This window comes from Trichomycterus rosablanca, chromosome 23, assembly GCF_030014385.1.
Source record: "Trichomycterus rosablanca isolate fTriRos1 chromosome 23, fTriRos1.hap1, whole genome shotgun sequence".
Taxonomy (NCBI): Eukaryota; Metazoa; Chordata; class Actinopteri; order Siluriformes; family Trichomycteridae; genus Trichomycterus; species Trichomycterus rosablanca.
This window is the reverse complement of record NC_086010.1, coordinates 15,842,101-15,859,405: the sequence shown is the minus strand read 5'-3', so window position 1 is coordinate 15,859,405 and position 17,305 is coordinate 15,842,101. Positions and strand designations below refer to the sequence as shown.

The window sequence follows — 17,305 nt, the reverse complement described above, 5'->3', positions numbered from 1 at the left end:
ACTAACGAATTTGGTAATGAATAAACTTTTGCCTCTGATTGGCTCTGTAACGTTTTCTGTTCTCATCTACATCACAAGTAAGAACCGCTTACGATTTACCAAAGTGAACCAGGAGTTTATATAACGTGCTGATAGAATCGACTCAGATGTGACCGGGTTGAATTATCTTTTTAAAGTAAATATTACAATCAGCAAAATTACATCGTAAGAGCTTTCACGATGGTTTCTGTACGATTGTTGATGAATGGTGATGTGATGGTTGGTGCTTCGTAGCTCAAAGTCTGGATCAATCCACTGAGCTGTTAACTTAACGTGATCTTTATATAGCACACGATCGGATCGGCTACTTTTAGGAAATATCGCCGATCGCCGATAGCATATTTTGATTAAAAATCGGCCGATACCGATTCGTAGCCGATCGATCGTCCCATCTCTAGTATAGAGTGTGTGTATTTCATAGTAAAACAGTAGTGTGTGTATAACATGGAATAGTGTGTGTATGACATGCTATAGTGTGTGTGTGTGTGTATGACATGGTGAAACAGTAGTGTGCGTATGGCATGGTATAGTGTGTGTGTATGTCATGGTACAACAGTAGAGTGTATTACATGGTATAGTGTGTGTATGACATGTTTTAGTGTGTGTGTATGACATGGCATAACAGTAGTGTGTGTATTACATAGTAGTGTGTATATGACATGGTATAGTGTGTGTATTACATGGTAGTGTGTGTATTACATGGTATAGTGTGTGTATTACATGGTAGTGTGTATATGACATGGTACAGTGTGTGTATTACATGGTAGTATGTGTATTACATAGTAGTGTGTGTATGACAAAAGCATGTGTATTACATAGTAGTGTGTGTATTACATGTTTTAGTGTGTGTATGACATGGCATAACAGTAGTGTGTGTATTACATAGTAGTGTGTGTATTACATAGTAGTGTGTATATGACATGGTATAGTGTGTGTATTATATGGTAGTGTGTGTATGACAAAAGCGTGTGTATTACATAGTAGTGTGTGTATGACATGGTATAGTGTGTGTATGACATGGCATAACAGTAGTGTGTGTTCATCTGTATGTATGTACACAATAGACAGATGTACCTAACTAAGTGCTCAGTGAGTTTATGCTATAGCAAGCCGCTATATTTGATGATTATATAAGAGTGAGGCAGACTGATACTTGATCCCAGCTAACAGACCAGTCCATTTCCAGTATCAGTTACCAGCCTATTAAACTGGGAGAAGGCTGGAAAAGGTCAATCACCTCAAATTGAATTTGCCACCAAAAGACCTCCTGATTCTATTCAGATCCACATTAATTTATTTAATCTAATCTACCGCAGAGAGTCACGACTGTTCGGACACGGCAATGAGCTACCGAGTCTGGATTACAGCTTTAGAGTCAACAACTATACACAAACACAGCAAACATACATTACAAACAAAATCATAAACACAACAGATACACAAACACAGCAAACATACTTTACAAACAAAAACATAAACACAACAGATACACATAACAGACAGACACAACACACAAAGACAGACAAAAACACAAACACAGCCACAAAACAGACACAACACACAGATATAACAAACAAAACACAATAACAGACACAACAAACACACACATTACACAGACACAACAAACACAGACACATCACAAACACACACAACAAACACAGACACAGACACAAACACATCACACAAACACAGACACAAATATCACACAAACACATCAAACAAACACATCACAAACACAGACACAAACACATCAAACAAACACAGACACAACACACAAACACATCACACAAACACATCAAACACATCACACAAACAGACACAAACAAACACAAACACAGACACAAACATCACACAAACACAGACACAACAAACTTACATCACACAAACACAGACACACAAACACATCACACAAACACAGATACAAACAAACACATCAAACAAACAGACACAACACACAAACACATCACACAAACACATCACAAACACAGATACAAACAAACACATCAAACAAACAGACACAACACACAAACACATCACACAAACACAGACGCACAAACACATCACACAAACACATCACAAACACAGATACAAACAAGCACATCAAACAAACAGACACAACACACAAACACATCACACAAACACAGACACACAAACACATCAAACACATCACACAAACAGACACAAACAAACACAAACACAGACACAACAAACTTACATCACACAAACACAGACACACAAACACATCACACAAACACATCACAAACACAGATACAAACAAACACATCAAACAAACACATCAAACAAACACAGACACAACACACAAACACATCACACAACACAGACACACAAACATCACACAAACGGACACAAACATCACACAAACACAGACACAACTAATATTTACATCACACAAACACAACAAACAAATACAAACACATTACAAAAAACAGACACAACAAACAAATACAAACACAGACACATCAAACAAATACAATAAACAAACACAAATACATCACAAACTAACAGACACCACAAACACATCACACAAACACAACAAACACAAATAAACAGACAACACACAAACAGACACAACAAACACAAACACAACAAATACAGACACATCACACAGACACAACAAATACAGACATATCACACAGACACAACAAATACAGACATATCACACAAACACAGACACACCACCTGCTCTTTAAAATTAAACCATTACAAAATATTTTGGCTGAACTTGAAGTTCCTCAGCAGCAGCTCAGTCAGATCAAGGTCTTGGATCGGGGGCCGGGTGAATTATTGCATATTTCCTACATCAATCTTTTTTGAATTTGAGTGCAAAGAGATAAAAGTGAAGCTCTAGCAGCAGGAACATGATGTAAATATATGATTGTGATCGTGACTCACAGGAGAGGATAAAAATTCCCAGTCTCCAGAAATTCGGTGATGAGGGGGGGTTGGCGCGGGACAGTAAATGAGCCTCTCTCCTGTGCAAATATGCAGATCCCTGAGCCAGCGTAATTGAAAATGAGATATGGCTCGTTCCCCGCTTCACTCATCCGAATCAGCAAAAAAACGATAGGAAGGAAGATTGAAAGCACCGATTTTCCACTCGACTGTCGGCCGATTACACCTCTCATTTACTCTCAGAGGAGCCCGGATTATCTACTGTTCCCGCATCCGAGTGACAGGAAGCAGGAACGATGCCCGGCCGGAATGGATCACGCTGACAGGAAGCCAGCTGCGGGATTGCCCGCTGCCGCTCTGAAGCAATACAATCATCACACTTCTAGATTGATTAGAGTCAAACAATGAGATAGAAGATACAAAAAAAATCTTTATTAAAATGATTTCCGTGGCTGTTCTACGTCTGTGACTCGATTGGAACACTTTAAAGTTTGGCCTTTAAAAACACCAACACAACATACAGACATAACAGAGACATAACACACAAACACAGACACAACAAACACAGAACACACAAACAGACAAAAACAGAAAAACAAGCATAGAGACATAACAAACAAACACAGACACAACACACAAACACAACACACAGAGACACAATAAACAAAAACAGACACACAAACACAGAAACAACACACAAACAGACAAAAAACACAGACATAATACACAAACACAGACACCACAAATGGAAACAAAATACAAACACAGACACACAAAAACACACACCACACAACAACACACAAAAACAGACACACAAACACAAAAACAGACACACAAACACAGACACAACACACAAACACAGAACACAAACAGACATAATAAACAAACACAGACACCACAAACAGAAACAAAATACAAACACTGACACACACAGACACAACACACAAACACAGAAACAAGACACAACACACAAACACAGCACACAAACAGAAACACAATAAACAAACACAGACACAACAAACAGAAACAAAATACAAACACAGACACACAAACACAACACACAAACAGAGACACAACACACAAACACAGACACAACACCCAGCACTTTATAACCAAACCATCTGCAGCTGTTCCACATCTGTGACTCCATGATTGAAACACTTTGAAGTTTGGCCTTTAAAAACACCAACACAACATACAGACATAACAGAGACATAACACACAAACACAACATACAAACACAGACACAACACACAAACACAGACACAACACACAGACAACACACAAACCAAACACAGACACAAACAGACACAAACACAGACACAACATACAAACACAAAACACAAACACAGACAGAAAACAGACACAACAAACACAGACACAATATACAAACACAGACACAACATACAAACAGACACAACATACAAACACAAAACACAAACACAGAAAACAGACACAACAAACACAGACACAATATACAAACACAGACACATCACACAAACACAGACACATCACACAGACACAACACACAGACACAACACACAAACAGACACAACACACAAACACAGACACATCACACAAACACAGACACATCACACAGACACAACACACAAACACAGACACAACACACAAACACATCACACAGACACAACACACAAACACAGACACAAAACACATACACACAAAACACACACACAACAAACACAGACACACAAAACACATCAAACACAGACCCACAAAACTCAGACACAACATACAAACACAGACACATCACACAAACACAGACACATCACACAAACACAGACACATCACACAGACACAACACACAAACAGACACAACACACAAACACAGACACATCACACAAACACAGACACATCACACAGACACAACACACAAACACAGACACAACACACAAACACATCACACAGACACAACACACAAACACAGACACAAAACACATACACACAAAACACACACACAACAAACACAGACACACAAAACACATCAAACACAGACCCACAAAACTCAGACACAACATACAAACACAGACACATCACACAAACACAGACACATCACACAAACACAGACACATCACACAGACACAACACACAAACAGACACAACACACAAACACAGACACATCACACAAACACAGACACATCACACAAACACAGACACATCACACAGACACAACACACAGACACAACACACAAACACAGACACATCACACAAACACAGACACATCACACAGACACAACACACAAACACAGACACAACACACAAACACAGACACATCACACAGACACAACACACAAACACAGACACAAAACACATACACACAAAACACATACACAACAAACACAGACACACAAAACACACAAACACATCAAACACAGACCCACAAAACTCAGACACAACATACAAACACAGACACATCACACAAACACAGACACATCACACAGACACAACACACAAACAGACACAACACACAAACACAGACACATCACACAAACAGACACATCACACAAACAGACACATCACACAGACACAACACACAAACACAGACAACACACAAACACAAAACACATACACACAAAACACATACACAACAAACACAGACACACAAAACACACAAACAGATCAAACACAGACCCACAAAACTCAGACACAACATACAAACACAGACACATCACACAGACACAGACACAACACACAAACACAGACATCACACAAACACAGACACATCACACAGACACAAAACACAAACACAGACACACAACATACAAACACAGACACACCACACAAACCATTGCACCTTTGGCTGAACCTGAATCCTAAGAATAATGTAAATAAAAATGGCAAAATTTTAATAAAAATTTACTCTTTTAAAGCTCCAAAAAATGATTGTGGTGAGATTTACAGAGAGGTTTATGAAACAGGAAACACCTGTGGATATGACTTTGCTTCTCAGAAACACACACACACACACACACTTATATGGCTTATATGACAAAATGAGTTAGCACACAGATCACATTTGCTTTTCCACACTCAGTTCAGACCTGCGACCCCTCCCCCCCCAACCTTCCCACTTTCACTTTACGGCAACAGTTTGGGGATCCCCTTCGGCATTAATTGAATACCTTGAATACACCGCCTTACGTTTGGTGTACAAACACACATCAGTAAAGAGGAACACAGGACAGCATTAATAAGTCAGTATAACTAAAACTGAGACCGTTTTGATATTTGATCGTGATGTCTGATTGCGTCCCTGATGCGTCGATAGCATCTCTCCTCGCGTAGCTCTTCCTGTTTCTGATGCCATCTTGCTCTCTCTTCCTGTTCCTGTGGTGTCAGAGGAAGTTTATACTTCCCTCGGTTGGTTGTCCGGCACTAGCGCAGGGTAGAAAGTTACACCGCAAACCCGCGGTTCGGGATTCAAAAGGTCAGTTCAATCAGGGGAGTTCACAAACACAGATGAGCCAAAACATTAGAACCACTCCCCCCCCCCATAGCAGTTGATCATGTGACAGTGGAGGGATCTACTATATTAAACCGTGAGTCGGCATGTGTGTCGCCCTGCCTGTTTTTCACCGCTGCGCCACCTGAGCATTGAAAAAAGAGCTGTCATGAGGGGCAGTGATAACTCAGCGGTTAAAGTACCGGATTAGTAATCAGAAGGTTGTTGGTTAAAACCCCATCGTCACCAAGTTGCCGCTGTTGGGCCCCTGAGTAAGGCCCTTATCCCTCAATTGCTTGAATTGTAAATGCTCATAATTGTAAATCCTTTTGGATGAAAGTGTCTTCACACACACACACATTATATATATATATATATATATATATATATATATATATATATATGGTATATATTTTACGTGTATATACATATACAGTGTATCACAAAAGTGAGTACACCCCTCACATTTCTGCAGATATTTAAGTATATCTTTTCATGGGACAACACTGACAAAATGACACTTTGACACAATGAAAAGTAGTCTGTGTGCAGCTTATATAACAGTGTAAATTTATTCTTCCCTCAAAATAACTCAATATACAGCCATTAATGTCTAAACCACCGGCAACAAAAGTGAGTACACCCCTAAGAGACTACACCCCTAAATGTCCAAATTGAGCACTGCTTGTCATTTTCCCTCCAAAATGTCATGTGATTTGTTAGTGTTACTAGGTCTCAGGTGTGCATAGGGAGCAGGTGTGTTCAATTTAGTAGTACAGCTCTCACACTCTCTCATACTGGTCACTGAAAGTTCCAACATGGCACCTCATGGCAAAGAACTCTCTGAGGATCTTAAAAGACGAATTGTTGCGCTACATGAAGATGGCCAAGGCTACAAGAAGATTGCCAACACCCTGAAATTGAGCTGCAGCACAGTGGCCAAGATCATCCAGCGTTTTAAAAGAGCAGGGTCCGCTCAGAACAGACCTCGCGTTGGTCGTCCAAAGAAGCTGAGTGCACGTGCTCAGCGTCACATCCAACTGCTGTCTTTGAAAGATAGGCGCAGGAGTGCTGTCAGCATTGCTGCAGAGATTGAAAAGGTGGGTGGTCAGCCTGTCAGTGCTCAGACCATACGCCGCACACTACATCAAATTGGTCTGCATGGCTGTCACCCCAGAAGGAAGCCTCTTCTGAAGTCTCTACACAAGAAAGCCCGCAAACAGTTTGCTGAAGACATGTCAACAAAGGACATGGATTACTGGAACCATGTCCTATGGTCTGATGAGACCAAGATTAATTTGTTTGGTTCAGATGGTCTCAAGCATGTGTGGCGGCAATCAGGTGAGGAGTACAAAGATAAGTGTGTCATGCCTACAGTCAAGCATGGTGGTGGGAATGCCATGGTCTGGGGCTGCATGGGTGCAGCAGGTGTTGGGGAGTTACATTTCATTGAGGGACACATGAACTCCAATATGTACTGTGAAATACTGAAGCAGAGCATGATCCCCTCCCTCCGGAAACTGGGTCGCAGGGCAGTGTTCCAGCATGATAATGACCCCAAACACACCTCTAAGACGACCACTGCTTTATTGAAGAGGCTGAGGGTAAAGGTGATGGACTGGCCAAGCATGTCTCCAGACCTAAACCCAATAGAACATCTTTGGGGCATCCTCAAGCGGAAGGTGGAGGAGCGCAAAGTCTTGAATATCCGCCAGCTCCGTGATGTCGTCATGGAGGAGTGGAAAAGCATTCCAGTGGCAACCTGTGAAGCTCTGGTAAACTCCATGCCCAGGAGAGTTAAGGCAGTTTTGGGAAATAATGGTGGCCACACAAAATATTGACACTTCAGGAACTTTCACTAAGGGGTGTACTCACTTTTGTTGCCGGTGGTTTAGACATTAATGGCTGTATATTGAGTTATTTTGAGGGAAGAATAAATTTACACTGTTATATAAGCTGCACACAGACTACTTTTCATTGTGTCAAAGTATCATTTTGTCAGTGTTGTCCCATGAAAAGATATACTTAAATATCTGCAGAAATGTGAGGGGTGTACTCACTTTTGTGATACACTGTATATGTGTGTATGTACACATGTGTATATATGTGTATATCAGCAGCAGCTAAATGCCACACACACACACACACATATATATACAGTATATATATATATATATATATATATACAGTGTATCACAAAAGTGAGTACACCCCTCACATTTCTGCAAATATTTCATTATATCTTTTCATGGGACAACACTATAGAAATAAAACTTGGATATAACTTAGAGTAGTCAGTGTACAGCTTGTATAGCAGTGTAGATTTACTGTCTTCTGAAAATAACTCAACACACAGCCATTAATGTCTAAATAGCTGGCAACATAAGTGAGTACACCCCACAGTGAACATGTCCAAATTGTGCACAAATGTGTCGTTGTCCCTCCCTGGTGTCATGTGTCAAGGTCCCAGGTGTAAATGGGGAGCTGGGCTGTTAAATTTGGTGTTTTGGGTACAATTCTCTCATACTGGCCACTGGATATTCAACATGGCACCTCATGGCAAAGAACTCTCTGAGGATGTGAGAAATAGAATTGTTGCTCTCCACAAAGATGGCCTGGGCTATAAGAAGATTGCTAACACCCTGAAACTGAGCTACAGCATGGTGGCCAAGGTCATACAGTGGTTTTCCAGGACAGGTTCCACTCGGAACAGGCTTCGCCAGGGTCGACCAAAGAAGTTGAGTCCACGTGTTCGGCGTCATATCCAGAGGTTGGCTTTAAAAAATAGACACATGAGTGCTGCCAGCATTGCTGCAGAGGTTGAAGACGTGGGAGGTCAGCCTGTCAGTGCTCAGACCATACGCCGCACACTGCATCAACTCGGTCTGCATGGTCGTCATCCCAGAAGGAAGCTGACGCACAAGAAAGCCCGCAAACAGTTTGCTGAAGACAAGCAGTCCAAGAACATGGATTACTGGAATGCCCTGTGGTCTGACGAGACCAAGATAAACTTGTTTGGCTCAGATGGTGTCCAGCATGTGTGGCGGCGCCCTGGTGAGAAGTACCAAGACAACTGTATCTTGCCTACAGTCAAGCATGGTGGTGGTAGCATCATGGTCTTGGGCTGCATGAGTGTTGCTGGCACTGGGGAGCTGCAGTTCATTGAGGGAAACATGAATTCCAACATGTACTGTGACATTCTGAAACGGAGCATGATCCCCTCCCTTCGAAAACTGGGCCTCATGGCAGTTTTCCAACAGGATAACGACCCCAAACACAACCTCCAAGATGACAACTGCCTTGCTGAGGAAGCTGAAGGTAAAGGTGATGGACTAAACCCAATTGAGCACCTGTGGCACATCCTCAAGTGGAAGGTGGAGGAGTTCAAGGTGTCTAACATCCACCAGCTCCGTGATGTCATCATGGAGGAGTGGAAGAGGATTCCAGTAGCAGCCTGTGCAGCTCTGGTGAATTCCATGCCCAGGAGGGTTAAGGCAGTGCTGGATAATAATGGTGGTCACACAAAATATTGACACTTTGGGCACAATTTGGACATGTTCACTGTGGGGTGTACTCACTTATGTTGCCAGCTATTTAGACATTAATGGCTGTGTGTTGAGTTATTTTCAGAAGACAGTAAATCTACACTGCTATACAAGTTGTACACTGACTACTCTAAGTTATATCCAAGTTTTATTTCTATAGTGTTGTCCCATGAAAAGATATAATGAAATATTTGCAGAAATGTGAGGGGTGTACTCACTTTTGTGATACACTGTATATATATATATATATTTAAGGTATATATTTTATGTGTGTGTGTATGTATGTACACATGTATATATGTGTATATCAGCAGCTTCTTATATATGTATGGTATATATACAGTATATACACACAGTACACACACACACACATATATACACACATTTACATACTGTATTGTGTATATATTTTATACTATATGTATATTTATATATACACACACGTGTTGTGTATATATGTATATTTCAGCAGCTTCTTATATATAAATATATATGTAGCTATATATATACATACACACATATTTACATACTATATAGTATATACACAAAGTTCATGTATGTATATATATATTTGTATATGTTTATACATATATATATATATATATATATAGATGTACATATAAAGCAGTTGCTGAAATTAAGGCGTCACTGCTCACAGTCAAGCAAGCTGTGATAAGCAAAATCTTCACTCAAGCTTTCAGGTGCAGATGTTCTAGTTTGCCACTTTTTTCGGTAAACCATGATGCCCACAAAGCTCACGGTGTTTAAAGCTCCTTTGACTGGGGTCAGTTTAAAAGAGCACTTCTGCCAGGCTTTATTTATAGTCTTAAACCTAAAACCTCACTGATGGACAGATACAGGATGTGCAGTAATGTGTAAAAGAGGAAGTCATTCAGATGAAGCAGAACTAAAAACACGAGCTTGTAGCAAAACTCGAACACTCCCATACATTTAAAATAAACTCTTTTGTGAGAAGTTGTGTTGCACTGAATGCTGGGATTGCCTTCAGCGCTAAGGAAGCATCGGACGCTCCCTCGTTATTCAGTCAGATTATCGTTTAGAATTAAGGCACCTCAGTAGGAGCATTTTAAGGCGTCTACGAATTCAGACCCTGTTTACCTCGTCTCGCCTCAGACGAGTGAAATTCGACTGCATTTTGGAAGCGACCGTGTTTAACAGGCGCACAGTCAACGCTCAACGCGGCATCCTGTTCAGCCTGAGTACCCTGCATTCTGCAACACTGCAGCTCACCCATCCGTAAGCCACAGTCAGCATTCGCTGCAGCCTGCAGAGTTTCACACACACAAACACATACACACCCCCCTAACCATTTACAGTCATTTACAGTCAGCTGCATTAACATGCACAGTCACGCTGAACATGTACGCTCATTAGGTTGGCGGCGAGAGTCAGAGGTCACGTGGGAGAAAGGCAACGGACGGGACCGACTCACCCTGACGAAGTTATCTGGAAACAGGCCCCTCCGGCCGTCCACCTCGCCCTCCCACCAGCCCCCCTCATCCTTCCTGACGTTGCTGATGATGTCGCCGACGGCGATGGTCAACTCGTCATCGTGCTGGGCCTGGTAGTCGAACTCCGCTATGGCCTCCACTGAAAAGGCACAAGAAACAACATTCAGATTGGTTATTATGATTCCTCTGATAGTTGCACCCGCCCCTTCACGAATTGTTCTTTACACCCACCAGCATTGGATTCTCACAGTCAGGCTGATTCCAATGTGTTCCCACACTGTGTCTTGTGACATCATAATGTGTTTGGTTTATTTAGATGCCTCTGGTTTGTATTGTGTTGAAGAAACGATTCATAAATGGACCAAGACCCCCTAATCAAGCGCTCTCGTCACCGCTCGCACCATGGTTCGCTTTGCTGACGAGTATAAACACAACCTACGACAGCGCAGAATCAGAAAGTTCGAATCTCGGCTGGGTGCCCCCTAGCAGGCACAAAATCAGCCACTAGTCTGCTTTGTGGGAAAACACATACTAAAAAAAGGATACGGGGTGGGGTCTTTGACTCTGTGTAAGAACCCTGGTTAGTAGCCTGAGAGGCCTGTGCAGAACTGGAGGAACGTGGAGATCACCATGTGCAAGACTGGCCTCAAGTGCAAATCCACCGAAGTACAGGTGAATAAAAAGGGGTTGGTGGACTGGGAACGCATCGGAGGGAGCATGTGTCAGGTGAATATACTCAGCGGAAGACTTAAAGGAGAGAACGTATAAATAAAATAGAAAAAAAAAATACATCAAATATAAACCGATTCTTAATTTGATGCCTAATTATATATATTACATTAACATAATTATAAATAAATATATACATATATACATATATATATATATATATTTAAATTATATTAACATGATTATATACAGTATATTGTATGAAAATAATTGTACAGGTATATCTATATATACAATATATATATATATATTATATGTATATATATATATATATATATATATATATATATTATATTAACATAATTATATTGTATTAATATATATTTATATACATATATTATATATATATTATATTTTAAATAAAATAGAAAAAAAATAAATGAAATATAAACCGATTCTTAATTTTATGCCTAATTACATATATTACATTAACATAATTATAAATAAATATATATATACATATATATATACATATATATATATACGTATATATATATATATATATATATTATATTAACATGATTATATATATTGTATGAAAATAATTGTATATCTATATATACAATATATATAAATATATATTATATGTATATATATATATATTAGGGCTGTCAAACGATTTTTTAATCGCGATTAATCTCAGAATTTCATATAGTTAATCGCGATTAATCGCATTAAAAAAAATCTGTGTAAATGTTATAGAAAACAAGGATTTTTATGTGAAATGTTACAATTAAAATGGTGAACACATTTTATGCTAAATGTACTTATGTTAAAAACTGCTGGGACAAGAGAAAACTGTAAGGGAGTTTATTCACTCACATATTAGGCAGTAAATGTCAGATTGTAGTTTAGAATTTCTCCATCAGCAAACATTGTAGATCAGCGGTGCTTTAGGTGGGATAAGGCGTAGTTATTGTAACAGGCTTTTCTGTGGTTGTATTGTGACAATGGTTTGATGGCCGTTTCTACACGAAGTGAGTGTGTTTTGACCCTTTGGGGCTTCCATAGTTCATGGACTAACGTGCTTGACTCAGCTTTCCGGTATTTGGTACCTTAACAGAATAAGTTAATAAAAGTGTTCTGCTCCCGACAACTTGTGAATATAGCGTGTATTTATTTCTTTATAAGTGCATCACTACAACGCTCGGTTACATTATGCTAACAAACCGCAAATGAAAAACAGTGGCAAGTCCGACATTAAAACGTTTGTTTTAACATAATGTTAACATAATGTAACCGAGCGTTGTAGTTCTACCAGTCAAGTCTCAACATTAACTAGAATTTGCGTTAACGGCACTATTATTTTTAATCGCGTTAAATTGAAATCGCGTTAATGCGTTATTATCGCGTTAACTTCGACAGCCCTAATATATATATACAGTGTATCACAAAAGTGAGTACACCCCTCACATTTCTGCAGATATTTAAGTTGATCTTTTCATGGGACAACACTGACAAAATGACACTTTGACACAATGAAAAGTAGTCTGTGTGCAGCTTATATAACAGTGTAAATTTATTCTTCCCTCAAAATAACTCAATATACAGCCATTAATGTCTAAACCACCGGCAACAAAAGTGAGTACACCCCTTAGTGAAAGTTCCTGAAGTGTCAATATTTTGTGTGGCCACCATTATTTCCCAGAACTGCCTTAACTCTCCTGGGCATGGAGTTTACCAGAGCTTTACAGGTTGCCACTGGAATGCTTTTCCACTCCTCCATGACGACATCACGGAGCTGGCGGATATTCGAGACTTTGTGCTCCTCCACCTTCCGCTTGAGGATGCCCCAAAGATGTTCTATTGGGTTTAGGTCTGGAGACATGCTTGGCCAGTCCATCACCTTTACCCTCAGCCTCTTCAATAAAGCAGTGGTCGTCTTAGAGGTGTGTTTGGGGTCATTATCATGCTGGAACACTGCCCTGCGACCCAGTTTCCGGAGGGAGGGGATCATGTTCTGCTTCAGTATTTCACAGTACATATTGGAGTTCATGTGTCCCTCAATGAAATGTAACTCCCCAACACCTGCTGCACTCATGCAGCCCCAGACCATGGCATTCCCACCACCATGCTTGACTGTAGGCATGACACACTTATCTTTGTACTCCTCACCTGATTGCCGCCACACATGCTTGAGACCATCTGAACCAAACAAATTAATCTTTGTCTCATCAGACCATAGGACATGGTTCCAGTAATCCATGTCCTTTGTTGACATGTCTTCAGCAAACTGTTTGCGGGCTTTCTTGTGTAGAGACTTCAGAAGAGGCTTCCTTCTGGGGTGACAGCCATGCAGACCAATTTGATGTAGTGTGCGGCGTATGGTCTGAGCACTGACAGGCTGACCCCGCACCTTTTCAATCTCTGCAGCAATGCTGACAGCACTCCTGCACCTATCTTTTAAAGACAGCAGTTGGATGTGACGCTGAGCACGTGCACTCAGCTTCTTTGGACGACCAACGCGAGGTCTGTTCTGAGTGGACCCTGCTCTTTTAAAACGCTGGATGATCTTGGCCACTGTGCTGCAGCTCAGTTTAAGGGTGTTGGCAATCTTCTTGTAGCCTTGGCCATCTTCATGTAGCGCAACAATTCGTCTTTTAAGATCCTCAGAGAGTTCTTTGCCATGAGGTGCCATGTTGGAACTTTCAGTGACCAGTATGAGAGAGTGTGAGAGCTGTACTACTAAATTGAACACACCTGCTCCCTATGCACACCTGAGACCTAGTAACACTAACAAATCACATGACATTTTGGAGGGAAAATGACAAGCAGTGCTCAATTTGGACATTTAGGGGTGTAGTCTCTTAGGGGTGTACTCACTTTTGTTGCCGGTGGTTTAGACATTAATGGCTGTATATTGAGTTATTTTGAGGGAAGAATAAATTTACACTGTTATATAAGCTGCACACAGACTACTTTTCATTGTGTCAAAGTGTCATTTTGTCAGTGTTGTCTAATGAAAAGATATACTTAAATATCTGCAGAAATGTGAGGGGTGTACTCACTTTTGTGATACACTGTATATATATATTATATTAAAATAATTATATTGTATTAACATATATTTATATACAGGTCCTTCTCAAAAAATTAGCATATTGTGATAAAGTTCATTATTTTCCATAATGTAATGATAAAAATTAAACTTTCATATATTTTAGATTCATTGCACACCAACTGAAATATTTCAGGTTTTTTATTGTTTTAATACTGATGATTTTGGCATACAGCTCATGAAAACCCAAAATTCCTATCTCAAAAAATTAGCATATCATGAAAAGGTTCTCTAAACGAGCTATTAACCTAATCATCTGAATCAACGAATTAACTCTAAACACATGCAAAAGATTCCTGAGGCTGAGACCTGACTGCTGTCCAGAAGGCCATCATTGACACCCTCAAGCAAGAGGGTAAGACACAGAAAGAAATTTCTGAACGAATAGGCTGTTCCCAGAGTGCTGTATCAAGGCACCTCAGTGGGAAGTCTGTGGGAAGGAAAAAGTGTGGCAGAAAACGCTGCACAACGAGAAGAGGTGACCGGACCCTGAGGAAGATTGTGGAGAAGGGCCGATTCCAGACCTTGGGGGACCTGCGGAAGCAGTGTACTGAGTCTGGAGTAGAAACATCCAGAGCCACCGTGCACAGGCGTGTGCAGGAAATGGGCTACAGGTGCCGCATTCCCCAGGTCAAGCCACTTTTGAACCCGAAACAGCGGCAGAAGCATCTGACCTGGGCTACAGAGAAGCAGCACTGGACTGTTGCTCAGTGGTCCAAAGTACTGTTTTCGGATGAAAGCAAATTTTGCATGTCATTCGGAAATCAAGGTGCCAGAGTCTGGAGGAAGACTGGGGAGAAGGAAATGCCAAAATGCCTGAAGTCCAGTGTCAAGTACCCACAGTCAGTGATGGTCTGGGGTGCCATGTCAGCTGCTGGTGTTGGTCCACTGTGTTTTATCAAGGGCAGGGTCAATGCAGCTAGCTATCAGGAGATTTTGGAGCACTTCATGCTTCCATCTGCTGAAAAGCTTTATGGAGATGAAGATTTCATTTTTCAGCACGACCTGGCACCTGCTCACAGTGCCAAAACCACTGGTGAATGGTTTACTGACCATGGTATTACTGTGCTCAATTGGCCTGCCAACTCTCCTGACCTGAACCCCATAGAGAATCTGTGGGATATTGTGAAGAGAAAGTTGAGAGACACAAGACCCAACACTCTGGATGAGCTTAAGGCCGCTATCGAAGCATCCTGGGCCTCCATAACACCTCAGCAGTGCCACAGGCTGATTGCCTCCATGCCACGCCGCATTGAAGCAGTCATTTCTGCAAAAGGATTCCCGACCAAGTATTGAGTGCATAACTGAACATAATTATTTGAAGGTTGACTTTTTTTGTATTAAAAACACTTTTCTTTTATTGGTCGGATGAAATATGCTAATTTTTTGAGAATTTTGGGTTTTCATGAGCTGTATGCCAAAATCATCAGTATTAAAACAATAAAAGACCTGAAATATTTCAGTTGGTGTGCAATGAATCTAAAATATATGAAAGTTTTATTTTTATCATTACATTATGGAAAAGAATGAACTTTATCACAATATGCTAATTTTTTGAGAAGGACCTGTATATATATTATAATAAAATAATTATAATTATATATATTATATTAACATAATTATATATATTATATTAACATAATTATATATTATATTAACATAATTATATACGTTATATTAACATAATTATATATGTTATATTAACATAATTACATATATTGTATTAATATAATTATATATATTATAAAAAAAATTTATATATATATATATATATATATATATATATATATATATAATATTAAAATAATTATAATTATATATATTGTATTACATAATTATATATATTATATTAACATAATTATATATATTGTATTAATATAACTATATATATTATAATATATATATATATATTATATTGAAATAATTATAATTATATATATTATAGACATAATTATATATTATATTAACATAATTATATATATTATATTAAAATAATTATAATTATACATATTATATTAAAATATTTATAATTATATATATATATTATATTAACATAATTATATATATATATTATATTAACATCATT

The 17,305-nt window shown here is 39.4% G+C and overlaps 1 protein-coding gene across 2 annotated transcripts in view; it reads right to left on the bottom strand.

Annotated features, from left to right (window-relative positions):
- Nucleotides 1-17,305, bottom strand: part of sh3kbp1 (SH3-domain kinase binding protein 1) — a 62,287-nt gene that overhangs the window by 31,796 nt on the left and 13,186 nt on the right. For both annotated transcript variants that reach the window (XM_062985608.1, XM_062985609.1), the window contains exon 2: nucleotides 11,414-11,571. In XM_062985608.1, coding sequence (XP_062841678.1) covers nucleotides 11,414-11,571 — 158 coding nt within the window. The remainder of the gene's footprint in view (nucleotides 1-11,413; nucleotides 11,572-17,305) is intronic.